The sequence below is a fragment of the Oreochromis aureus genome, linkage group 15 (assembly GCF_013358895.1).
Source record: "Oreochromis aureus strain Israel breed Guangdong linkage group 15, ZZ_aureus, whole genome shotgun sequence".
Lineage (NCBI taxonomy): Eukaryota > Metazoa > Chordata > Actinopteri > Cichliformes > Cichlidae > Oreochromis > Oreochromis aureus.
Genome location: NC_052956.1, coordinates 213,879 through 240,856, shown reverse-complemented (window position 1 = coordinate 240,856; position 26,978 = coordinate 213,879). Strand labels below are relative to the sequence as shown.

The 26,978-nt window shown below is 41.9% G+C and overlaps 1 protein-coding gene across 1 annotated transcript; it reads right to left on the bottom strand.

Annotated features, from left to right (window-relative positions):
* Positions 1 to 1,139: 1,139 nt before the first annotated feature.
* Positions 1,140 to 26,978, bottom strand: LOC116328233 (toll-like receptor 5). The gene is made up of 5 exons (XM_039599380.1): positions 26,848 to 26,978; positions 25,416 to 25,475; positions 6,599 to 8,873; positions 3,412 to 3,500; positions 1,140 to 2,409 (listed from the first exon to the last, which is right to left on the bottom strand). The coding sequence occupies exons 2-5, from the start codon at positions 25,461 to 25,463 to the stop codon at positions 2,164 to 2,166; spliced, it is 2,658 nt and encodes an 885-aa protein (XP_039455314.1). The 5' UTR covers positions 25,464 to 25,475; positions 26,848 to 26,978; the 3' UTR covers positions 1,140 to 2,163.

Here is a 26,978-nt window from a genome sequence, read left to right as displayed (position 1 = left end):
TGTGTCAAAATGTTTGAATTAATTTTTAATTAAAAGTGGGGGAAAAATCCACTTCATATTAATTAAGTATCAATCAAACCAGATGGGGACATTTTTGACCCCTGAGGACCACAGATGTGATTATGTGCTGCCATTTAAAATTTATAAACGCTTCAAAAAAAACTTTCTCACTAAAGTTCAACATACAGCACTCTGTAGTTAGTCAGATAGTCAAAATAATCTGAACATTTAAATATTTTATTTTCTCATTTTGTTTTTGCTCAAAAACAAAGTATACTTTATGTAAACAAGGTCTGGTGGCCCTAAAATGTAAAATGTTGGGTAAATTTTGTGTTAATGTGTTGGTCTTAAGTAAAACTAAGATGTGTCGCTAGCGATCAACTAGCCCATCATTATATCCCAGCTAGTCCAACTTCAGTAACCCGACAAAAGTCACTGCTGTTTAGTTTTAGTTTTCTGTCTTCATTTATGTTGGAATGTAGGTGGAAACCAGCGAGCTAACTTCTAACTCAGCCACACTGATCATTTTATTAAAGATGAAAGAATTTAGACAGTTTGTAACTCTCAGTGATGCCACAGAGTTCCTTTGACTTTGGGATCTGCAGAGTTTGGACCTGGAAACGGCTAATGACATTAGACTTAAAAGCCGGATAGCATTTCTATTGCTTAATACATAATTGTGTTGTGAATATTCATCCTTAATCTGTAAAAAAGCATAAGGTTCAGAAAAATTATAGTAATTACAAAATGGTACATTTCAGGTTAGAACAGCAAAGGGGAACCTGTCAGTAGGGGAACGAAAGAGAAGGAACAGGGAGGATCAAAAAAGGAGAGAAAAATTAACAGCCAGCCTGAGTTGAAGAAAGAGTTTCTCATAAAGGAAAGGGAAATATGGAGAAATAGACTGAAAAAGAGAAAAATAAAGAACATCAGTGATCTGAAAGAAAGAGAAAAAAGGCAGAAGAGAAGGTTTTGGAAGAAAGCACAGAGAGACAAAAGGAGAGAAAGTACAGCAGGATCTAAACACACAACCACAGAGTACTTTAGGAATCAAGGAGGATTAGGCAGCTACTTGCTGGTGAACTATTAAGATGTAGAACTTGACATGTGCAAAAACAGAATTGTTATGAAGTGTCTTGTGATATTACAAAGGTTGTTAAGGTTTAATGGTCATTTTGAAAGAAATAATATCTTGTTTTCTATTAGAGTGTCACCACCGTTAGATTTGTGTCACCACCGTCAGCACCTTGTCAACTCTATAATATGGAGTTTTTGTTTATTTTTCTCTTTTGGAGAACCATATATTTTCTTCCCTCATGATCTTCCAATAAAAATACGTAATTTTCTCAATAAATGTGTAATTTGCATTTTGCTTAATATGATTGTTTCTTATAGAGATTAAATACAAGCTTCTGAAAATATGTATGACTGTAACTCTAATAATAAAAAGCCAAAACAATCTTACTTTTAAACGTGGTATAATTAGTTTGAAAACATATGTGCATAAACAGTAGAACAGATAAGCTGCTAATAGTCAAAATAGCTGAAACAACTTAATTTAAAATATATATTTTTGCATTTCTTTGTGTCTGACAGTGTTGACAAAAACCTTGCACTTCTCCAGCAAAAACATAAATTATTAAAAAATATGTTACATCTGGGAGATTGTACCAAAACATGGTGAGACAGCCAAAACTTTGTGTAACAATTATATGTAAATATGTTTTTGAAAAATCAAAAAATATATTTTAGAAAATTAAAACCTGTTTTGACCCTAATCTCAGGGATCACTGAAATACAAATTTATTTGTACAATCTGTAAAAGTTTTTCCATTACTTCAAGTCTTTTAGGCCTTTTATTAGCAGGAAAAGTTGTAAAACTTAGAGAAAAAGTTAAAGGTCTAAAGTCTATGCCTTCCTTAATATATTGCAAAGCAATCAAGTGGGTCAGCTTGGAGTCATTGCCGGGCTGATTCCAGCCCTGGCCTTTATGTTTGGTACAGATGCTCCTGCTCTAAACCCAAGAACTGTAGCATTGTTTAGGCATTCTTGGACTTCTCTTTGCATCACAGGGTCTGCTGAATCTGTTGCTGTGTTTTACGAAGCCACCAGTTTTCATTTTCACAGGACAGTAGGCTTCTTAAACAGCAGCAGAAACAAAGTTCACATGGAAGTCTCTTTTATGTTCTCGGCATTAATCCCGTCGTGGCTCTCCAGCTGAACTTCAGCACCCCCGGGCTCAGGCTTGTCCTCTTTGAGCTTTTTCACCTTGCTGTCTTTGAGTATATCTGAGATGAGCCGTTCATAAAACCACTCCATATCCTGAGGGTCCTCTGGCCAAGTGAGGTACTCTTTCCTCTGGACAAAAGCTCTGACTGCATTGCACTTCATCAGCTGGTAGTGAGCCACCTTTGGATGCAATGTAGGAGTTTTAAGTCAAAAACTGAAACATGTTTGGGGTGGCTGTAGCTCAGGTGGTAGAGCAGGTCTGCCACCAATCAGAAGGTCGGTGGTTCGATCCCAGGCTGCCTCCTGGCTGCATGCCAAATATCCTTGGGCAAGATACTAACCCCATGTTTGCCTACTGCTGGTGGTCAGAGGGCCCGGTGGCGCCAGTGTCCGGCAGCCTCGCCTCTGTCAGTGCGCCCCAGGGCAGCTGTGGCTACAATGTAGCTTGCCATCACCTGTGCGTGAATGGGTGAATGACTGAATGTAGTGTAAAGCGCTTTGGGGTCCTTAGACTGAGCAAAGCGCTATACAAATGCAGGCCATGTTTGGGATGAATTCAGTAAGAATCAACATCACCAGTTTTCTGCTTTGTGGAAAGCAAAAAAAAAAAAAAAAAAAAAAAAAAAGGTAAATGGCCTGTATTTGTATAGCGCTTTACTTGGTCCCTAAGGACCCCAAAGCGCTTTACACGTTCAGACATTCACACACTGGTGATGGCAAGCTACATTGTAGCCACGGGCGCACTGACAGAGGCGAGGTTAATTGAAATCTGCATGCAGTCCGACACCTACCAGGTTTGTACAGGACTTTTAGTTATCTGCTAACCTGTTGTCACACACAGTTCTCAGACCTAAAGCATGACTTTGGTTACCATTTAAATCTGCTGTAATTTATATTTTTACATTGAAAACTGGTCACATAACTTTTATATGTGAGAGTGGCAGCTCGCACTGATTTACTCATGCACTCAGTGATATCAATCATCATTTAGTTGCAAAAAATATATTGTATTTCACTCAGGAGTTGGAAATTAGAGCTACAGCTTAGTGAACACTGAATAGACTTTACAGGTGACCAAACTAACTCAGCTATTACAATAACGCTTTTTTACACGATAAAAACATACAAACACTTAGTGGATAATATATTATTGCTGCTGTTGTGTTAACAGCTCATACTCACCTTCCCTACCACCAACATAATTAAGACATTCGTCAGCTCCTCCAGCATCCGGCCTTGGGCTAAAGTAAACGCTTCCAAGCACCAGCCATCTGCAAAGAGAAACAACTGTGGTAATTTTGCTCATGTTTAAATGATCTAATGAACTTACCTTTTTTAAAAAATAAGGAAGTATTTAACCCACATGCAGTCATTTTACTGTAATGAAGAAAGTGAAAATAAAAGCCTTATTAGCTCTGGCACTACTTGGCATGCTAGCAGTTTAAATTAAGAAATGCAACATGTCTGTTGTTTTATATACAGGAAGAAGAGCCAGCAGTGCTCCTTCCATTTCTATTTGTTTACAACATGAGTTACAATGACTAGGTGGTTAGCTTGCCATCAGTACAACGTCAGCCATGTATACATTAATTCAATTCAATTCAATTCAATTTTATTTATATAGCGCCAAATCACAACAAAAGTTGCCTCAAGGCGCTTTATATTGCACAGTAGATAGCACAATAATAAATACAGAGAAAAACCCAACAATCATATGACCCCCTATGAGCAAGCACTTTGGCGACAGTGGGAAGGAAAAACTCCCTTTTAACAGGAAGAAACCTCCGGCAGAACCAGGCTCAGGGAGGGGCGGCCATCTGCTGCGACCGGTTGGGGTGAAAGAAGGAAAACAGGATGAAAGACATGCTGTGGAAGAGAGACAGAGATTAATAACAGATATGATTCAATGCAGAGAGGTCTATTAACACATAGTGAGAAAGTTGAAAAGGAAAAACTCAATGCATCATGTCTATTGCAGCATAACTAAGGGAGGATTCAGGGTCACCTGGTCCAGCCCTAACTATATGCTTTAGCAAAAAGGAAAGTTTTAAGCCTAATCTTGAAAGTAGAGATAGTGTCTGTCTCCCGAATCCAAACTGAAAACTGAAGGCTCTCCCTCCCATTCTACTTTTAAATACTCTAGGAACAGCAAGTAGGCCTGCAGAGCGAGAGCGAAGTGCTCTAATAGGGTGATATGGTACTACAAGGTCATTAAGATAAGATGGGGCCTGATTATTTAAGACCTTGTATGTGAGGAGCAGGATTTTGAATTCAATTCTGGATTTAACAGGAAGCCAATGAAGGGAAGCCAAAACAGGAGAAATCTGCTCTCTCTTTCTAGTCCCTGTCAGGACTCTTGCTGCAGCATTTTGGATTAGCTGAAGACTTTTCAGCGAGTTTTTAGGACATCCTGATAATAAAGAATTACAGTAGTCCAGCCTGGAAGTAATAAATGCATGAACTAGTTTTTCAGCATCACTCTGAGACAGGATATTTCTAATTTTAGAGATGTTGCACAAATGGAAGAAAGCAGTCTTACATATTTGTTTAATATGTGCATTGAAGGACATGTCCTGGTCAAAAATGACTCCAAGGTTCCTCACAGCATTACTGGAGGCCAAGGTAATGCCATCCAGAGTAAGAATCTGGTTAGATACCATATTTCTAAGATTTTCAGGGCCAAGTACAATAACCTCAGTTTGATCTGAATTAAGAAGCAGAAAGTTAGCGGCCATCCAGGTCTTTATATCTTTAAGACATTCCTGCAGTTTAACTAATTGGTGTGTGTTACCTGGCTTCATGGATAGATAGAGCTGCGTGTCATCTGCATAGTAGTGAAAATTTATGCTATGTCTTCTAATGATGCTGCCTAGGGGAAGCATGTATAATGTAAACAGAATTGGTCCTTGCACTGAACCCTGTGGAACTCCATAATTGACCTTAGTGTGTGAAGAGGACTCTCCATTTACTTGAACAAATTGGAGTCTATTAGATAGATATGATACAAACCACTGCAGCACAGTACCTGTAATACCTACAGCATGTTCTAATCGCTCTAATAGGATATTATGATCAACAGTATCAAACGCAGCACTATGGTCTAGCAGGACAAGAGCATTACAATAGATGGTTAGCTTAGCATTAATAATCATTCTTTCTGCTGCTCCTTTCAGGGCTCGCTGTAGCAGATTGCCTACCTCCATCTTTCCCGAGCATCCTTCATGTTAAACCAGTATGGCTGGGCATCGTCACTGATTTCTATAACTGATTCGATTCAATCCCAGATTCTGTTTCATTCATTATTTCACTCATTTTTTGACTCAGACAGTCAAAAATACTATAATTATGATCATTTATCAATACACTGGAAGAAAAACGCAAAATAAGAGGGACTTCATGACAATGTTCTTCAAACGTAGCGTAGTTTTGATCTTTTGCTGCTGGATCAGTGAATTTTGGACAGAGAGTGACGAAACCTGCAGCTTCAGAATCTGTGAGATGTGTCCACATATGGGTGGGTGGATGGCGGGTGAACGGGGGGGAATCTGCGCTTTGTGCTTTACACCTTTTCCCGTTTACCTGCTCTTTAATCATCTGCTGTTTTAACTGTTTGGCAGATGCTTAAATTGTTTTGAGAAGCTTTAACTTGAGATTCTGGCGTTTCTGGCAAAATGCATTTATATTTAAAAATTGATTCAGGATTTAATGAATCGATATCGCTTTAGTCAAACTAAATTTGATTTGAATTGGGAAGTCCATTTAATTATTACACTTATGTTTTAGGTGACACATATTTTTATATAAGAGAAAGGTTAACTGAGCAAATACAGAAATGCAGTTTTTAAATAATTTCATTTATTAAAGGTAAAATCTTTTAAAAACCTATCCAAACCTGCCTGGCTCTACGCAGAAAAAGTGTCTGCCCCTAAATCTAATAATTGGTTGTACCACCTTTGGCTGCAGTCAAGCATTTGTGATAATTAGCAATGAGACTTTTTTTTTTTTTTTTTTTTTTTTACGGCTGTGGAGGAATTTTTTTTATAGAACTGTTTTAATTCAGCTACATTGTTGGGGGGTAGGGGTAGAGAACTCCAGGCCTCGAGAGCCGGTCTCCTGCAGGTTTTAGATGTGTCCTTGATCCAACACAGCTGATTTAAATGTTAAACTACCTCCTCAACATGTCTTGAAGTTCTCCAGAGGCCTGGTAATGAACTAATCATTTGATTCAGGTGTGGAGACCCAGGGTGAGATCTAAATCCTGCAGGACACCGGCCCTTGAGGACCAACGTTCCCTACCCCGTTGCAGGGTTTTCCTGCTGTAACGGCCTATTTAAGGGCATAGCAAAGCATCTTAATCAGAGTCCAGTACCTTTAAGGAACTCCTTAGAGACAATGCACAAAGTCTTCCTGCTGCTCCAGATGGCATCTCTGATGTTTGAAAGGTGATCCTCACCTGGCAGGAAGTCTCGGGCCTCGAAACAACAGTGAAAAGGATTCTCTTCTGAAAACTGGTTATCCAGCTTCTTTAGTAAAGCAGCCTCCACCCACCGGTAGTCCCTGTTGCTAAAACAGATAAACGCATCATACCTCATCTCATCCACAAGAGGCATCAGTTTGGGGCCCTTGAGAACCCCGCTGATGATCTTTTTGTAGATGATGAATATTTGTCCTCGGAGACGAGCGTAAATGATTCCAGTAAGAAGGACAGTAATGATGAGTGAGGCAGAGAAAAGGAAGACAGCAAACTTTAGACCTCGGACTGCCTGTTCCGGATCCATCTCACATGGTTCGATGATTGTGGAGTAATTCAGCAGAGGAAGGCCCTGGAAAGCAGCTGGAAACTCGCATCTTAAGTCTTCAATTGGGCTCAAAAACGTGACATTAGTCGTGTTCAGCCACTCCAGGAAGTTCCCCAGATTGCAGTCACAGTGAAAGGGAGTTGCTGACAGACTGAGAATGCTGAGAGACTGAAATGTCATAGGGTCTGGGGAGGCTAGGAAGTTGTTTGAAATATGGAGCCATTTCAGGCTGATGGGAAAAACATCTGGCTGCAAAAAGGTCAAGGCATTGTACGAAAGGTCCATCTCTGTGATTGAGCTGAGACCCCTGAAAATCCCATTTGGGAGGGTCGTGAGTGAATTAAGGCTTATATTTAAACCGATCAGATTTTCAAGATGGTCAAACAAGTCGAGGCACTGCCCCTGTGTCCAAATTATCTGCAGGGAACTATCATGAAGATCTAGCACTTTCAAACCGTTATTAAGAGGTTCAAACACATAGTTTAGTTCGCACCACTTGATGATGTTGTCACCATAGAATAAAACCCGAAGTCTCGGGAAATAAGTTAAAATGAGATATACATCCTCCAGATTTGTTAATCTATTTTCTGAAATATCGACATGGGTACTGTTCATGGTCAAGTCATAAATTCCATTGAGAGATTTCAACTTATTATCTCTCAAAAACAGATATTCTAAATTTGGTAGTGATGTAGGAAAACCCAGTTCTCGCAGTGAGTTTGATGTCAGATCTAAATACTGTAAGTTAGGGAGACCGCTGAATGCTTTGTATCCCAAAACACCAATGTGGTTTTGGGACAAGTCCAATAGCTTAAGTTCTCTCAGATTGGTGAATGTGTGAGAATGTATCTCTCCTAAAAGGTTGGATGACAAGTTGAGTATTAGTAAATGATCCTGAAGACCATCAAAAGCATTTCTGTTAATCTGATTGATTCTGTTTAGGGAAATATCAATCATCTTTGCATCTCTTAGATGACTGAACACGGCACTCTGCAAAGCAAATATGCGGTTGTTAGAGACATCCAAAATTTCCACTGCACTGTTTTTCAGGCCTTCAAATGTGTTTCTATCTGGATCTGGGAGGTTCTCATGTGAAAACCCTTTGCCCAAGATTCCAGAGTATTTAAGATGAGAAATCGGAGTCCCTTCTATTGCTTTGAAAAACTGCCTTGTTTCGTGCACATGTAGTCCACTGGAGGTTAAATCGAGAACATCGAAGGCTAGCTCTTTGAAAGGGTTCCCGCAGTTTCCCCATTCATCATTGTGGTATAACTTGTTGGAGTCCAAGCTCAGGAGCTCAAACCTTTTACCCCTGAAACTTACAAGATCTTCTTCACATATGTTTTCGATCTTATTTAGTTTGAGTTTCAGCTGCGTGAACTTTCTGAATCTTGAAAAGAACAGACCTGGCCGCAGTCTCGTTATGTTGTTGAACGAGAGATCAAGGACTTCCAAGGACAAAAGTGGTTCCAGATAGCTTTCTGATAGTATGGAGTCCGTCAGACTACAATAATACAAAGACAGGTTTTGTAAATTGGACAGTCCTGCAAATGCCCTCGGCTGCAGTTTGAGGCCCAGATTAGAGCCGAGCATCAATTCTGTTAACTTTCTCTGCCCGAGGAAAGCGCTGTTCCATATGACGAGTGTTTGATCCTGACTTTCAAGATTTAATACTTGCAACTCCTTAAAGTCTCTGAGCGAGGTGCTGTTAATCTCAGTGATGTGGTTACTCTGCAGATAGAGGTGAGTGATGTTATGGGGCAGAGAAGGAACCCAGTAGTGGTTCTGAAAGCCACACCAGGCTCTTTGTCCCCTCAAACGGCATGTTTGGTAGGATACTGTTACCTGCAGATGGGAGGGTTACATAACAAAAATCAAGAGATGAAGTTAGCAAAATTACATGTGAAATTATTTAGTAAGAAAAAAAAAATATCAAAGTCAAAGCTTCATTTTCATGATTAGTAGCCCCCCCCCCCCACCCCGAATGTCTTTATGTTTAACTTCCATGTAGGGCTGCCACAAACGATTATTCTGATAGTCGACTAGTCACCGATTATTTTTGCGATTAGTCGACTAATCAGATCATGCATCCACTGGACGTAAAACGTACAGCTTATTGCACCAGCATGCATCTGCTCTTATATAACTATCATTAGCTTACAGCTTTAAGTGTTTAAGGTATGTGCTAACTAAAAATAAAGACAAGATGATAGTTTATTAAATTTTAATGAAATCTGCAGATTGTTTAGGTGAAGTTTAATAAACTCCTTGCTATCTAAAATATAACGGGACACCGGAGTATATTCTTGAGCATCACACACTTCTGATAATCAGTTGTCTGCTTGACGTTTATTCAGCTGTGTAAAAACTATAACTTTAATCTCAGCCAAACCGATTTACTCAGGAACAAATAAAATACTGAAAAAAGCCAAACAATAACATTTTAAGTTATCTAAGTGACTTATATATCATGTTTAACCTGAGTAGCGAAAGTCCGCGGTGATCTGAAAATGATGTGCCAGGAGTTGTGCCGTTCTCGGCGGCTTCAGTGACCCTCGAGCTCTCGGTTAGCTATCAAGCTGGTGGGTAACAGACGTCTCCGAAAACGTCGAAGCACTTTTGCAAATATGCAATACCTTGATAAACCGAGCAGATATTTGAAGTTTACACAGCTACATTCTCGCCTGAAAATATGTTAAAAGTTTATTTTGTGACCCAGACACATTAATAAGAGTAATTTTAAAACTTAGTAGCGGCCGCCATTGTTGGAAACTGGAGTTTGGCTGGGCCGCGCTATGAATTCTGGGATATGGTAGGCCACGAAGGACACACCCGACCCATCCTTCAAATTCGGGAAAAAGGAGGATGCATTTGTCGGCTGCATTCGGAGGAGTCTACGAATTTGGACAGCCTTCGGCGCGTCGCTGTGACGGAATCGGTCTACAAATGCGTCCTCAGGAGGATCCAGCCCATGAATTTGGACACGACCAATGGCTGTGTCCCAATTCAGCGTCTGCACGCTGAAGTGCGCCAAGACCACGCTGCATTACGCACGGTGCGCACTATAAGCACGAAGTGCGTGCGGAAGTGCGAGGCTTGTGAAATGGGACGGTCTAGCCTTCGTCGTGCTGCTCAGGTTGCCTAGCAACCATGATACTAACCGCGAGAAACGTTTCATACAGCATTGTGTGACATAAATGAAGGAGAAAAAAATGTTTTGTTGGTCATTCATTTTTGTCATGACATCACTTTGATTAGTTGAGTATCTGAGGCTGAGACCACAGGACTGTAAAACATGATAGTTGGGCTTCATTTCTGTACTGAACATTTCAAGATTAGTTAGTAAATAACAATTAGCTACTGTTGTTCATGAGACTAAAATCATCTCACTGTGGTAATGTAAATATAATATGGCCAATATTATAGTATTGTCAGATTATTATGATATATATATATATATATGTATACGTATACACACACACGTATATACACACATATATACACACATATATACACACACACACACACACACACACACACACACACACACACACACACACACATATATATATATATACATATATATATATATATATACATATATATATATATATATATATATATATATACACATATATATATATATATATATATATATATATATATATATATATATATATATATATATATATATATATATATATATATATATATATATATATATATATATATATATATATATATATATATATATATATATATATATATATATATATATATATATATATATATATATATATATATATACACACATATATATATATATATATATATACACATATATATATATATATATATATACACATATATATATATATATATATATATATATATATATATATATATATATATATATACACATATATATATATATATATATATATATACACATATATATATATATATATATATATACACATATATATATATATATATATATATATATATATATATATATATATATATATATATATATATATATATATGCCTAGAATTGTACAAGATCAACAGGACCCTAAGAGCCTTCATCAGGAACTCAATGGGGATGTGGCGCACAACACTAGAGGCCAACTCCAAGCCCATAGCACAAGTCACCATCAAGTGCGGGATCTACCAAGGAGATGCTCTGTCCCCACTGCTGTTCTGCATAGGCCTGAACCCCTCAGTGAGATCATTAAGAAGACTGGCTACGGATACCGACTACGAAACGGAGCGGTTGTCAGCCACCTCCTGTACATGGATGACATCAAGCTGTATGCCAAGAGTGAACGAGACATCGATTCACTGATCCACACTACCAGGCTATACAGCAATGACATCGGGATGTCATTCGGGCTGGAGAAGTGTAGTCGGATGGTAACAAAGAGAGGAAAGGTAGTCAGAACTGAGGGGATCGAACTACCAGAAGGCAACATTGCAGACATAGAGGACAGTTACAAGTACCTGGGGATCCCGCGGGCGAATGGGAACCATGAAGAGGCCGCTAGAAAAGCTGCAACCACCAAGTACCTGCAGAGGGTCAGGCAAGTCCTGAGGAGTCAGCTGAACGGTAAGAACAAGATCCGGGCCATCAACACCTCGCCCTGCCCGTGATCAGGTACCCTGCTGGGGTAATAGGCTGGCCAAAGGAGGAGATAGAAGCCACTGACATAAAGACAAGAAAGCTCCTTACCATGCATGGAGGGTTTCACCCCAAGTCCAGCACCCTGAGGCTGTACGCTAAGCGGAAGGAAGGGGGCCGAGGACTGGTGAGTGTCAGCACCACAGTCCAGGATGAGACAACGAACATCCAAGAATACATTGGGAAGATGGCCCCAACTGACCGAGTGCTCAGTGAATACCTCAGGCAGCAGAAACCCAAGAAAGAGGAGGGAGACGAGGAACCATCATGGAAGGACAGGCCCCTGCACGGTATGTACCACCGGCAGATAGGAGGTGGCTGATATCCAGAAATCCTACCAGTGGCTGGACAAAGCTGGACTGAAAGACAGCACAGAGGCACTAATCATGGCAGCACAAGAACAAGCTCTGAGTACAAGATCCATAGAGGCTGGGGTCTATCACACCAGGCAAGACCCCAGGTGCAGGCTGTGTAAAGATGCCCCTGAGACAATCCAGCACATAACAGCAGGGTGCAAGATGCTAGCAGGCAAGGCATACATGGAACGCCATAACCAAGTGGCCGGCATAGTGTACAGGAACATCTGTGCCGAGTATAACCTGGAAGTCCCGAGGTCAAAATGGGAGATGCCCCAAGGGTGATGGAGAATGACCGAGCTAAGATCCTGTGGGACTTCCAGATACAGACGGACAAAATGGTGGTGGCCAACCAACCGGACATAGTGGTGGTAGACAAACAGGAGAAGACGGCCGTAGTGATCGATGTAGCGGTTCCGAATGACAGCAATATCAGGAAGAAGGAACACGAGAAGCTGGAGAAATACCAAGGGCTCAGAGAAGAGCTCGAGAGGATGTGGAGGGTGAAGGTAACGGTGGTCCCGTGGTAATCGGAGCACTAGGTGCGGTGACTCCCAAGCTAGGCGAGTGGCTCCAGCAGATCCCGGGAACAACATCGGAGATCTCTGTCCAGAAGAGCGCAGTCCTGGGAACAGCTGAGATACTGCGCAGGGACCCTCAAGCTCCCAGGCCTCTGGTAGAGGACCCGAGCTTGAAGGATAAACCGCCCGTAGGGGCGTGCTGGGTGTTGTTTATATATATATGTATATGTATATATATATATATATATATATATATATATATATATATATATATATATAGAGAGAGAGAGAGAGAGAGAGAGAGAGAGAGAGAGAGAGAACAGCACCACCAAGGCTGGAGACGGAGCAATACTGGAAGAGCATATGGGAGGAGGACGCAGCCCATAACGGCAATGCTCAGTGGCTAGTGGATCTGAGGGCAGACCATAGCAACCTCCCTGAACAGGGTCCAGTAACCATCACAGTGGCAGATATCCAAGAAAGGGTCTCCAGTATGAAGAGTTGGACAGCACCAGGGCCCGACATGGTTCACCCCTACTGGCTGAAGAAGCTGACTGCACTCCACGAGCGTCTGGCAGCACAAATGAACCAGCTGCTAGTTAACGAGAGACACCCGGAATGGCTAACCGAAGGTCGGACGGTCCTGATCCCCAAGGACCCGAAGAAGGGACCGGTCCCATCCAACTACCGACCAATTACCTGACTCACTACTACATGGAAGCTCCTGTCAGGCATCATATCAGCTAAGATGAACAGGCACATGGGTCAATACATGAGCGGGGCATATGTAACGTCTTGCCGTGGGAGTTTTTATCTTTGTAAAATGTAAAACATAACGTGAATAATTTGTGCATGGTGTTTATATTGTGTGTATTTGTAATTGTAAATTTTGATATTTAAATAAAGTATTAAAAAAGAAAGAAAGAAAGGGATTGGCAAGAATACCAGAGGCGCAAAACACCAGCTACTGGTAGACAGAACAGTCAGCCGAGACTGCAAGACCAGACTGACCAACCTGTGCACTGCCTGGATTGATTACAAGAAGGCCTATGACTCAATGCCCCACAGCTGGATACTGGAATGCCTAGAATTGTACAAGATCAACAGGACCCTAAGAGCCTTCATCAGGAACTCAATGGGGATGTGGCGTACAACACTAGAGGCCAACTCCAAGCCCATAGCACAAGTCACCATCAAGTGCGGGATCTACCAAGGAGATGCTCTGTCCCCACTGCTGTTCTGCATAGGCCTGAACCCCCTCAGTGAGATCATTAAGAAGACTGGCTACGGATACCGACTACGAAACGGAGCGGTTGTCAGCCACCTCCTGTACATGGATGACATCAAGCTGTATGCCAAGAGTGAACGAGACATCGATTCACTGATCCACACTACCAGGCTATACAGCAATGACATCGGAATGTCGTTCGGACTGGAGAAGTGTAGTCGGATGGTAACAAAGAGAGGAAAGGTAGTCAGAACTGAGGGGATTGAACTACCAGAAGGCAACATTGCAGACATAGAGGACAGTTACAAGTACCTGGGGATCCCGCAGGCGAATGGGAACCATGAAGAGGCCGCTAGGAAGGCTGCAACCACCAAATACCTGCAGAGGGTCAGGCAAGTCCTGAGGAGTCAGCTGAATGGTAAGAACAAGATCCGGGCCATCAACACCTACGCCCTGCCCGTGATCAGGTACCCTGCTGGGGTAATAGGCTGGCCAAAGGAGGAGATAGAAGCCACTGACATAAAGACAAGAAAGCTCCTTACCATGCATGGAGGGTTTCACCCCAAGTCCAGCACCCTGAGGCTGTACGCTAAGCGGAAGGAAGGAGGCCGGGGACTGGTGAGTGTCAGCACCACAGTCCAGGATGAGACAACGAACATCCAAGAATACATTGGGATGATGGCCCCAACTGACCGAGTGCTCAGTGAATACCTCAGGCAGCAGAAACCCAAGAAAGAGGAGGAAGGCGAGGAACCATCATGGAAGGACAGGCCCCTGCACGGTATGTACCACCGGCAGATAGAGGAGGTGGCTGATATCCAGAAATCCTACCAGTGGCTGGACAAAGCTGGACTGAAAGACAGCACAGAGGCACTAATCATGGCAGCACAAGAACAAGCTCTGAGTACAAGATCCATAGAGGCTGGGGTCTATCACACCAGGCAAGACCCCAGGTGCAGGCTGTGTAAAGATGCCCCTGAGACAATCCAGCACATAACAGCAGGGTGCAAGATGCTAGCAGGCAAGGCATACATGGAACGCCATAACCAAGTGGCCGGCATAGTGTACAGGAACATCTGTGCCGAGTATAACCTGGAAGTCCTGAGGTCAAAATGGGAGATGCCCCCAAGGGTGGTGGAGAATGACCGAGCTAAGATCCTGTGGGACTTGTAGATGCAGACGGACAAAATGGTGGTGGCTAACCAACCGGACATAGTGGTGGTAGACAAACAGGAGAAGACGGCCGTAGTGATCGATGTAGCGGTTCCGAATGACAGCAATATCAGGAAGAAGGAACACGAGAAGCTGGAGAAATACCAAGGGCTCAGAGAAGAGCTCGAGAGGATGTGGAGGGTGAAGGTAACGGTGGTCCCAGTGGTAATCGGAGCACTAGGTGCGGTGACTCCCAAGCTAGGCGAGTGGCTCCAGCAGATCCCGGGAACAACATCGGAGATCTCTGTCCAGAAGAGCGCAGTCCTGGGAACAGCTAAGATACTGCGCAGGACCCTCAAGCTCCCAGGCCTCTGGTAGAGGACCCGAGCTTGAAGGATAAACCGCCCACAGGGGCGAGCTGGGTGTTTTTTTTTGTTTTTTTTTTGTATATTACAGCAGTGAGCTTGAACTCTGGGTCAAAGATTCAAGTTGCAGTTATTTATATTTCCTATCACCTTAAATCTTCACTCAAAGACAAGTATCTCTGACAGTGTATATACAGATGTATTATATATAAGAGACAAATATTGTTCGTTTAATATGTTGGCATTATTACATTTGGCCCAATGCTTACATATATGTGTAAAAAGCAAAACGTACGAGCTGTGATAACTGTTTCTGATAGAATGAAGATCAGACTGATATATTAAATATCCCTTTATTGGGTGAGAAAATCAGACCATGTCAAAACGGCTTTAAGTCATACAGAATAGATATCAGAGCCTTAAACAGGCTGACTTCTGCTAAATGGGTCAAACTGGGCAGAAAGTCTACAAACACATAACATCCTTATAGAATATGATGTAACACTAAAGATCAACTTAGCTCAGAATATATAAAGCATATAAACAATTACAGCAATATGATGCAACAAACACAGCAGTGCTACTAATCCAAAATACTCAAAGCTTCATAGAACTGAAACAAACACTTATTTTTAGCTCCATTCTGCTGCTGATACATACTTTAGGTTTCTGAATATTAAACTTTCTGCCTTTCATAGTGTGTAACTTGAAGGCCCTGAGTACTTTCTCCCACACTGAAAACATTGGGATGATAACATTATTTGAACATTACCTAATAAGACTGATTCAGGACAGACAATTAGTTATGTTAAACTTTCCTAGCAGTCCTTCACAAACAGGGAACAGTCTGTCTATTCTCTCCATCTGTCAGCTGCTGCTGGCTCTTCCTCACACACTGCTGAGTTTGTCCTGGTGGATCATCAGGGGTGCAAAGCCTCACAGATGATGTGCAGCAGTGGGTCCCTCAGTCTGTCCTCACTCTGGACACTTGCAGTCGTCACACATGGAAATCAAATGTGTGATAAGCTGCAGGATTCAAACACAAGTGTAACTTATAAATACATGTTCATACTTTTATTCCACAATCAGAGAGAAAGAAACAGAGAGAGAGTGCAGGACAGACAGACAGGTGACAGTCTCAGGTGTATACACTGCTACAAAACAGCACAAGAGAAGGAGGATTTAGTGTTTGTGTTATTACGAGTGCTAAACAAGAAGAGTTCCCAGATGGTGCAGTGGACACATGTGTGACTCCTGTGATTAAAGCATCTTTCTTTCAGCTTAACGAGTGAACCGTCAGCTCGTTCAAACACACGTTAAAGTCCGTTTGGCTCGACACCACCGAACAGAGGCAGCAATATAACATAGCTAACATTAACAGTGCAGTGAATCCTGCTTGTGCCGTCATATTCAGGACTGCAAACCGAGCAGCATCACTGACTTTCAGCTTGTTGTGTTTGTGGATATATGACTGACTTTAATTACGCATAAAATCATCACATTCTCTGTAAGATTAAGGTCGACTATATATATATTTAGAAGTAAAGGCTTTAAAACCAAGTAAACGCTGAAAGTACAAACATCACTAATGTCACACAACTTTGCCGACATGTGGCCAACAGTAATGTTTTAATGTTCTTAAACATTCGCACATAAATAAGTGACATAATATTCAGTACTTACTTTTGACAGTTCACTCTTCGGCCGCTCCCTTCTGCCATATTTTGCGGCAAAATTATCCACTCCCACCGCTATATGGATTGCGGGATATATGGGACCACGGCGTGCACCGGACCACGCTTGATATTTGGGGAAATCGATGGCGCATTTGGAGTATGCATTTGAAGTACACTTCGAATTGGGACAGCCGTCGTCGCGTGGCGGTGACGTAATCGCACTTAAAATGCGTACTTCAAGCGTGCAGACCCTAGCTGTGTCCCAAAACGTCGGCTGCATCCTTCGGAGGACCCGGCCTTCATGGTCTACGTGGGCCGGGTCCTTCGAAAACCGAGAAGGCCGGAAGTGCGAGGCTGTGAAATGGGACGGTCTAGCCTTCAGATTTGCGTCACCGCTGTGTCGGTGGAGTTCAATAAACTCTGCCGTCTGCTCCTTGCTATCTAAAATATAACAGGACACTGGCGTAAATTCTCGGCCGTCTCACACTTCTGTTTAATCAGTTTTCTGTTTAACGTTTATTCAACTGTGTGAAAATCCCAGAGGAACCCACCCGATGGATTAATAAAGTTTTATTTAATCTAATAATCTAATAACTTTGATCTCAGCCAACCCGATTTACTCATGAACAAATAAAACACAGAAAAAAGCCAAACAATTACATTTTTAAATTATCCAAGTGACTTATATCATGTTTAACCTGAGTAGCGAAAGAGCGGGGGTCTGAAAACGAAGCCAGGAGTCTGCTGCTGTCACCGGCTCGAGCGACCAATTGAACCCCCTGGCTTGCTATCGAGCTGGTGGGTAACAGACGTCTCCGAAAACGTCGAAGCACTTTTGCAAATATGCGATGTCTTGATAAACCAAGCAGATATTTGAAGTTTACACAGCTACATTCTCGCCTGAAAATATGTTAAAAGTTTATTTTGTGACCCAGAAAGATTAATAAGAGTAATTTTAAAACTTAGTAGCGGCCGCCATTGTTGGAAACTGAAATTGGCTGGGCCGCGCTATGAATTCTGGGATATTGTGGGCCACGAAGGACACACCCGACCCATCCTTCAAATTCGGGGAAATGAAGGACGCATTTGTCGGCCGCATTTGAAGGAGTCGACGATTTGGGACAGCCTTCGTCGCCTGGCTGTGACGTAATCGGCCTTCAAATGCGGCCTCAGGAGGATTCAATTCAATTCAATTCAATTTTATTTATATAGCGCCAAATCACAACAAAAGTCGCCTCAAGGCGCTTTATATTGTACAGTAGATAGCACAATAATAAATACAGAGAAAACCCAACAATCATATGACCCCTATGAGCAAGCACTTTGGCGACAGTGGGAAGGAAAAACTCCCTTTTAACAGGAAGAAACCTCCGGCAGAACCAGGCTCAGGGAGGGGCGGCCATCTGCTGCGACCGGTTGGGGTGAAAGAAGAAAAACAGGATAAAGACATGCTGTGGAAGAGAGACAGAGATTAATAACAGATATGATTCGATGCAGAGAGGTCTATTAGCACATAGTGAGTGAGAAAGGTGACTGGAAAGGAAAAACTCAATGCATCATGGGAATCCCCGGCAGCCTACGTCTATTGCAGCATAACTAAGGGAGGATTCAGGGTCACCTGGTCCAGCCCTAACTATATGCTTTAGCAAAAAGGAAAGTTTTAAGCCTAATCTTGAAAGTAGAGATAGTGTCTGTCTCCCGAATCCAAACTGGAAGCTGGTTCCACAGAAGAGGGCCTGAAAACTGAAGGCTCTGCCTCCCATTCTACTTTTAAATACTCTAGGAACAACAAGTAAGCCTGCAGAGCGCGAGCGAAGTGCTCTAATGGGGTGATATGGTACTACAAGGTCATTAAGATAAGATGGGGCCTGATTATTTAAGACCTTGTATGTGAGGAGCAGGATTTTGAATTCAATTCTGGATTTAACAGGAAGCCAATGAAGGGAAGCCAAAACAGGAGAAATATGCTCTCTCTTTCTAGTCCCTGTCAGGACTCTTGCTGCAGCATTTTGGATCAGCTGAAGGCTTTTCAGTGAGTTTTAGGACATCCTGATAATAAAGAATTACAGTAGTCCAGCCTGGAAGTAATAAATGCATGAACTAGTTTTTCAGCATCACTCTGAGACAGGATATTTCTAATTTTAGAGATGTTATGCAAATGGAAGAAAGCAGTCTTGCATATTTGTTTAATATGTGCATTGAAGGACATGTCCTGGTCAAAAATGACTCAAGGTTCCTCACAGCATTACTGGAGGCCAAGGTAATGCCATCCAGAGTAAGAATCTGCTTAGATACCATATTTCTAAGATTTTCAGGGCCGAGTACAATAACCTCAGTTTTATCTGAATTAAGAAGCAGAAAGTTAGCGGCCATCCAGGTCTTTATGTCTTTAAGACATTCCTGCAGTTTAACTAATTGGTGTGTGTTACCTGGCTTCATGGATAGATAGAGCTGCGTGTCATCTGCATAGCACTGAAAATTTATGCTATGTCTTCTAATGATGCTGCCTAAGGGAAGCATGTATAATGTAAATAGAATTGGTCCTAGCACTGAACCCTGTGGAACACCATAATTGACCTTAGTGTGTGAAGAGGACTCTCCATTTACTTGAACAAATTGGAGTCTATTAGATAGATATGATACAAACCACTGCAGCACAGTACCTGTAATACCTACAGCATGTTCTAATCGCTCTAATAGGATATTATGATCAACAGTATCGAACGCAGCACTGAGGTCTAGCAGGACAAGCACAGAGATGAGTCCACTGTCAGAGGCCATAAGAAGATCATTTGTAACCTTCACTAAAGCTGTTTCTGTGCTGTGATGAGCTCTGAAACCTGACTGAAACGCTTCAAATAAGCCATTCCTCTGCAGATGATCTGTTAGCTGTTTGACAACTACTCTTTCAAGGATTTTTGATATGAAAGGAAGGTTGGAGATTGGCCTATAATTAGCTAAGACAGCTGGGTCTAGAGATGGCTTTTTAAGTAAAGGTTTAACTACAGCCAGCTTGAAGGCCTGTGGTACATAGCCGATTATTAGAGATAGGTTGATGCAGCCGACGTTTTGAGACACAGCTCCTGAATTGGGACACAGCCAATGGCCTATGAATTCTGGGACACAGCTTCTTCTTCTTTGGGGTATAATGTAGGGCTACCACGATTAGTTGACTAGTCACGATTACGTCGACTATCAAAATCGTCGACGCCTAATTTAATAGTCGACGCCTAATTTAATAGTCGACGCGTCGTTTAAATGCCGTAAAATCCTGAAAGGTGCAGGAATAACAGTAGGATTTAAGAGTGTAATAACAGACTGAAACAGAAGATGGCGGCAGATGGCAATGCATCTACAAGGATACCGTTAAATGCCAAAGACGAAGAAGAAGCAGCAGTCTCCGTTATCATGGCTACTCGGCAACGGAACTCGAAATTCTGGGAGCATTTTGACAAAACAAAAGAAAGAGAGGTCCAATGCAAAATCTGCAAGTTCCATTTTGCAGATTTTGCATTGGTAATCGGATTGCCGCGTTAACGTCGTATTGACGAGATTAACGCTGAGAGCACTACTTATTATTGCTTATATTGATAGCTGTAAACGTTACATTACAGGACTGCTAAAAAAAAATACGTTCGTCTTCAATGGACGACTTTGTCACCAAGCCAACAACATGTACACCTCGGCAAGCAGATGTCCTGACTGAATCAATCTTGAACATGTTGGTGACGGACATGAGACCCCGTCTATGGTTGATGATCAAGGTTTCAAAGAGATGATCAAGCAGTTCAACCCAGATTACCATGATAACTACCTACCAGGCCGATCCCACTTCACCAAATTGATGGAAAAGAAATATGATGCTACCTTTGAGAAGGTTGGTTTCTCTTTCTCTCCACTCTCTCACACCACAAACACAAAATAGCAATTTGTATTAGAATTTAATACATTTCATGATGAAATAATATTAAGAGCTTGCTGACTGAGCAACCAATAAATTAATCTTGGTTAAAGCATGTAATGGAAAGTTGTTGTTTTTGTTTTTACTGATATGTTGAATGTTTATTGTTTAACATACGTAACTGTATTTGATGTAACTGAATTATTCAATTGGTAAATTTAAATCTTGATGCATAAACTGACAAGCATTATTAATAATGAAAAAATATATTGTAATATATTTCCTTAATGCTTACTATTGTTCCAAATCATCTCATATGGTAAATGGTCTGTATTTGTATAGCGCTTTTACTAGCCCTGCCTAAGGACCCCAAAGCGCTTTACATACCCAGTCATCCACCCATTCACACACTGGTGGAGGCAATCTACAGTTGTAGCCACACCTGCCCTGGGGCAGACTGACAAAAACGAGGCTGCCATATCACGCCATCGGCCCTTCTGGCCAACACCAGTAGGCGGTAGGTGAAGTGTCTTGCCCAAGGACACAACGACCGAGACTGTCCGAGCCGGGCTCGAACCGCAACCTTCCGATTACAAGGCGGACTCCAAACTCTTGAGCCACGATCGCCCACACACATATCTTTAGGTAAAGCAGACCCTTGGTGGTGTCAAAGGTTTCTTCACCCTGACTGCTGATGTCTGGACCAGTCGTGCAACAGAGGCCTACCTGGGTGTGTCTTGCCATTTCCTGAGTGAAGATTGGAAGATGAAGAGCTTCATCCTGATACCATGCCTCTTGAGGAGAGGCATACTGGTGCCAATATAGTGACGTGGATGGAAGAGGTGCTAACAAAGTTTGACATCTTGCCTGCCAAAATAAAAGCAGTAGTACATGACAGTGGTTCCAATATGGTGGCAGCAATGCGACTGCTTGAAGAAAAACATGGATGGGCCTCTATCTGCTGTGCTGGACACACACCCAGCTCATAGTCAATACTGCTCTCAAAGAAACCACCATCAGCAGAGCACTAGGTGCTGCTAGGCAGCTAGTGGAGCACTTTAAGAGAAGTGAGCTGGTTAGTACAAGACTAAAAATGAAACAGGAGCAAATGAATGTGAAGAAAAATACACTGATCCAAGATGTCGGTACAAGATGGAATAATACATTCCACATGATAGAGACTCCTCGAACAGCGCTGGCCTCTCACTGCCACTCTTTCAGATCCCGAGGTAACGCCAAGGGGAAACACTACCTCGACTTGAAGCCAGAGCAGTGGGTGCTGCTTGAAGAACTGAAGCAAGGTTTGGCACCTTTTGAGACTGCTACTGTTTACCTTAGTGGACAGCAGTACACAACTGTTTCAGGTCTTCCACAGGTGGTCAAAGGGCTGACACGGGCTGTACACCAAAGCCAACTGGAGACGAGCTCAGGAAAATCTTTCATTGCCAGTGCAGAAAAAGGCATAACACAGAAATGGGGAGTATATGCACTTTCTCAGCAGACAAAGAAAACCCTGTTATTCTCGCAGCTGCCTTGGACCCCAGATACAGAAAGTTGAAGTTTTTGGCTCCTGAAGATGTCATCAGAGTGCAGGGGACTGTTGAAGTGCTTGCTGTCAAAGAAGCAAATGCTGGGACACATGAACATGCAAAAGTGCAGACGGCCAATGGTTCAGGTAGAATTGAAAAGACTGCTCTGGACAACCTCCTTGAGTCTGACACAGACAGTCAGGGTGACAATGAGAAAGCAGCATCTAAGGAGGACCAAGATGTCCAAGTTGTGAGAAGTGAAGTTCAGCTGTACTTTAAAGAAGCCACAGTTTCTAAAAAGGATCATCCTCTTAAATGGTGGAGCGAAAATGAGGGACGTTTCCTACACTATCAAAGCTAGCTAAATCTTTTCTGTGCATTCCTGCAACCTCCACCCCATCGGAGTGGATCTTCTCCACAGCAGGGAATATCTGCTCTCAAAAGAGAGCAAGCCTTTCTGCAGAACATGTAGAAAAGCTAACTTTCCTGGCTATGAACAATAATGTCGTGTAGATTGCTATACTGACATAGTCCCAAAGTTCAATATAGTTGTGAGGACTGAGCACAAAATGCTATTTTGTTATATTTGTTTTCGTTTGTTCCTTCAAACTAGAAATTTCATTAGAAGTTTAATAAACTATCATCTTGTCTTTATTTTTAGTTCCACATACCTTAAACCAGGGGTCGGAAACCTGCAGCTCCGGAGCCGCATGCGGGTCTTTAGTCCTTTTAGTGCCGCTCCGCGTGGTTTGGGAAAATAAATTAGTTTTTTTAAGTAATTAGCTGAAGTGTATTTTATTTATGTTAGTTCTTTTTTTAACTTGTAGTTCTAAATTGGAAGATTATTGTGATATTGAAATATAAATATAAAATTATATTCTATTATTTTTTGATCGCTCAAAATAAGTGTCACACTTGTGGAAGCCGATATACCCGCTGAAACGCCGCGTGCATTTATCGAGACTTTCAACCCCAGGTAAGCCAATTATGGATCTTCGGATCCACATTATGTCAGCAGCTGTTCTCCACCATGAACTATGTTAAAACACACCGCTCACGCCTGACAGACGACAGCTTACAGTCCTGCGTGAAAGATGAAAGTGACTTCGACAGCCTCGATTTCCAGACGCTGTGCGCAGAGGTTCAGGAGCAGAAGTCCCATTGTAAACATACCACGGCAGACCCGACGATGTTTCCATGAACATGATTGCGGGTGCCGCTCAGGTGCGCCCGCCTCCCACACATTAACCAGGTAAAATACATATTTAAGAAGAATTTTGTAAATATCTATTTTTCATTTTTCAGCAGCATAGTGCTTTTTTCCAATTATTTTTTTTAAAAGTCAGGTCAAGGCTCCAAAAGCCCAAAGGCGATATAAGGGTGGCGGCTCATTTTAGTTCAGCTGGGTGTCTTTGCTTTTGTTATATTTCTTTAAGAGTTCAAAGTGTGTTAATTACGTAAATAAAATGTAATTTTCTCTATAGCACTTCATGGATTTCATAAGCAACACACCTTAGTTGTTCACACAAAGCATAATTAAAAAACAATATATACAGTGTTATCTTCATTTTAGATGTCAAAAAGTATTTATGGCTCCCAGTGTTTTCTTTTTATGCGTGAAATCGCGTCCAAGTGGCTCTTTTGGTGTTAAAGGTTGCAGACCCTGCCTTAAACACTTAAAGCTGTAAGCTAATGATAGTTATATAAGAGCAGATGCATGTTGGTGCAATAAGCTGTACGTTTTACATCCAATGGATGCATGATCTGATTAGTCGAGTAATCGCAAAAATAATCGGTGACTAGTCAACTATCAAAATAATCGTTTGTGGCAGCCCTAGTATAATGGCAGCTGGCATCCTTGTACATGCAGTGCTGCCATCTTCTGTTTTAGTCCGTTATTACACTCTTAAATCCTACTACTTATTCCTGCGTCGTTTGGGATCTTACAAAGCTTCAAACGACGCGTCGATTATTAAATTCATCGTCAACGATTTTGATAGTCGACGTAATCGTGACTAGTCGACTAATCGTGGCAGCCCTACTTCCATGGAAGCAGACTTACCTGGTCTTCAGCAACAGTTATCCAGGCCCTCTGAAAGTCTGATAGTGTGTTTCGCTGGCTACTGTTTCACTCATTTTCAGTATGGTACTTACACCTTTACATGTTTATTTTTGTCATTTGTAACGCCACTTAACACTGGCCTAAAGACAAAAAGGTGCCTAACCCAAGGGCTGAACATGTGTCGTCTCTATTTAGCAAAGAACCCATTTGAAATTGTATTTTAGGCACTTTTATACCAGCAACCTGTAGCAAACACATCATTTGTTCCAATTTCTGAAGTTAAATGCATCAAAAATGCCAAAGTAACAGGTTTGACTGGCAAAAAAATATTTTCCCATCATGGTTGACAGGGTGTCCTGCACAAACTTGAAAAATGAAGGGGAAAAGAAGAAATCCCACTTCAAAAATCCCACAATAACCTGACAGAACCTGAGACATGCATCTGAGCCTTCAGTTGATCCATCTACTGTTCACTGAAGCCTCATGAGAAATGGTCTCAGTGGAAAGGTCAGATTTTAGACCCACCATGAATTTGGACAGTGAACGGTGTCCGTTTTCTGCATGACAGTTATCCCAAACACACTGCTAGTGCCAATGCAGTAAAAACATACATGGATAGAAAAACACAGCAGGACACCATCAGTCATGGTTGACCTCCCCAGAGCTCAGATCTCAACATTGTTGAATCAATGTGGGATGATCTTGTCAGAGAAGAGAACAAAAGAAACATCCAAAGAAAAGTTTTGAATGTTGTTCAAGAAGCCTGGAGAACTGTTCCTGAAGACTGCTTAAAAAAATCCAAAACGACTCTAACTTAATAGATGAATGGATTTGAGATTAGTCATTATATTCTGTGGTCCTCTGTTATGTTTGAACCCAATCAGCTGAAGTCACTGATGAAGTATTATAAACATACCTTTAGGCACAAACCAGTGCACATCAACTGAAGGACCAGCATCCACATTCTGTCCTCAATCTAAACAGACACAAACAGCAAAGCTTTGATTAGGTAATTGTGTTTCATTGTTGTAGCTGAACAAATATGTGCAACATTCAATAAAGTGAGAACATAAACACGCAGGTTCATGGTTCACTTGCACAAGTGTTTAACACAGCAATTCATATCTGATATCAACTCGGACTACAAAGCTCCTTTGACTAGCTGGTGTGTTTGCCTTGAGCTAATATGGACCGGACAGCAGAATGTGTCATATTGCAGTGATTGATCCTGGTGCTACGCCTGCCACTCCTGATATAAGTTTATTATATTAATGTTTGTGCCTGTCAAATGTTTAAACCTTTAGTTTTACAAAAAGCGTCGGATTACATTTCTGTCTCAATTCAGTCCAAAAGTTGCCTTTATCTATATATGGGAGTAGATTTTTGTTCAAGTCAAGTACAACAGAGCCTGTGAAACCTGGCTGAAACATTTGAGCCCTAAACAAAAAATGGGCCTGGTAGTTTCTGTACAGCCATTCCTGTAACTCTGAAAGTTCCCAGAAGCAAAGCACACAAAATGTCCCAGTGCAGTGTCCCACCAGAAGAGGAACTGAAGAAGGAAGGAGGTGCCAAAAGGCAGAGACAGCACAAAAACTGCTGTGGATCCAGTTACTTAACTTAGTTGTGGTGAAACCCAGCTAACAGTTACTGCCTGCACCCAGTGCTAGTGCAGACTCAGCAACGTGTTTATTCCTATCTCCTCAGTCCTGCACTAGAATCTGCAAACCCTTCAGACACACAGGGGTTTACAACTTAACGAAAGCACAATAAATAATAAGAATCAACAATTCTTAATTTGTTCTGTCCATACGTTTGAAGTTCATTATACACTAAATAATTTCTGTACATGTAAGATAACCTTGCAGTTTGAACATCAGCGTAATCCTGTGCACAAATACCAAGTCTGGAAATATTTAACCACCTGGTGACGCCCCTGGGCTTAGCGAGGTGGCAAGCATGAACGAGATTTGACATTTTTTTTCTTGATAACAAAGCTGTAGTCTGTAGAATTTCAGTATCTTTATTTCAGCACAGCCTACTAGAGGTTTGAACCTTTTACGTTTCATTACTTGTTAGCCGTTTCCTGCCGTTTGCCTGCAGGCTTAGATCCGACCTGTCGGTTTGTTTTGTGTTTACAGTCAGAGCTCTCCTTTACACTGACGGGCTTATTGAACAGTACGACTATTTTTAACAACGCTGTCTGATTGATTCCGAGTCGGAAACGATAAACAACTTTCGGAAACACAAACACAATTTTTAACCTTTTCCTTAGACGGTCGGGGAGACAGGCGAGGCGGTACCGAGCTTTCTCCTCACAAATTAGCGCGATAATAAAGTGAAAATCGTACCTGTACCGGACGAAGCGACAAACCCGTTCACAGTGTTGGTGTCGGTAGGGTGGGCAGAGCCGGTGAAGCCTCCTGCAGACCTGCACCACCTCGCTCTGTCTGGACTGAGAGTTGCACTGATCTTCTCCAGT

What these genes read in the sequence shown, in the direction of transcription:
- LOC116328233 (XM_039599380.1), bottom strand. Translation starts at nt 25,463, where the DNA reads ATGTGGATGCTGGTCCTTCAGTTGATGTGCACTGGTTTGTGCCTAAAG. An exon ending in GCACTGGTTTGTGCCTAAAG is followed by an intron (nt 8,874 to 25,415) that starts GTATGTTTATAA and finishes TCCCATCTGCAG; the next exon opens with GTAACAGTATCCTACCAAAC. An exon ending in TTATGTTGGTGGTAGGGAAG is followed by an intron (nt 2,410 to 3,411) that starts GTGAGTATGAGC and finishes TTGCATCCAAAG; the next exon opens with GTGGCTCACTACCAGCTGAT.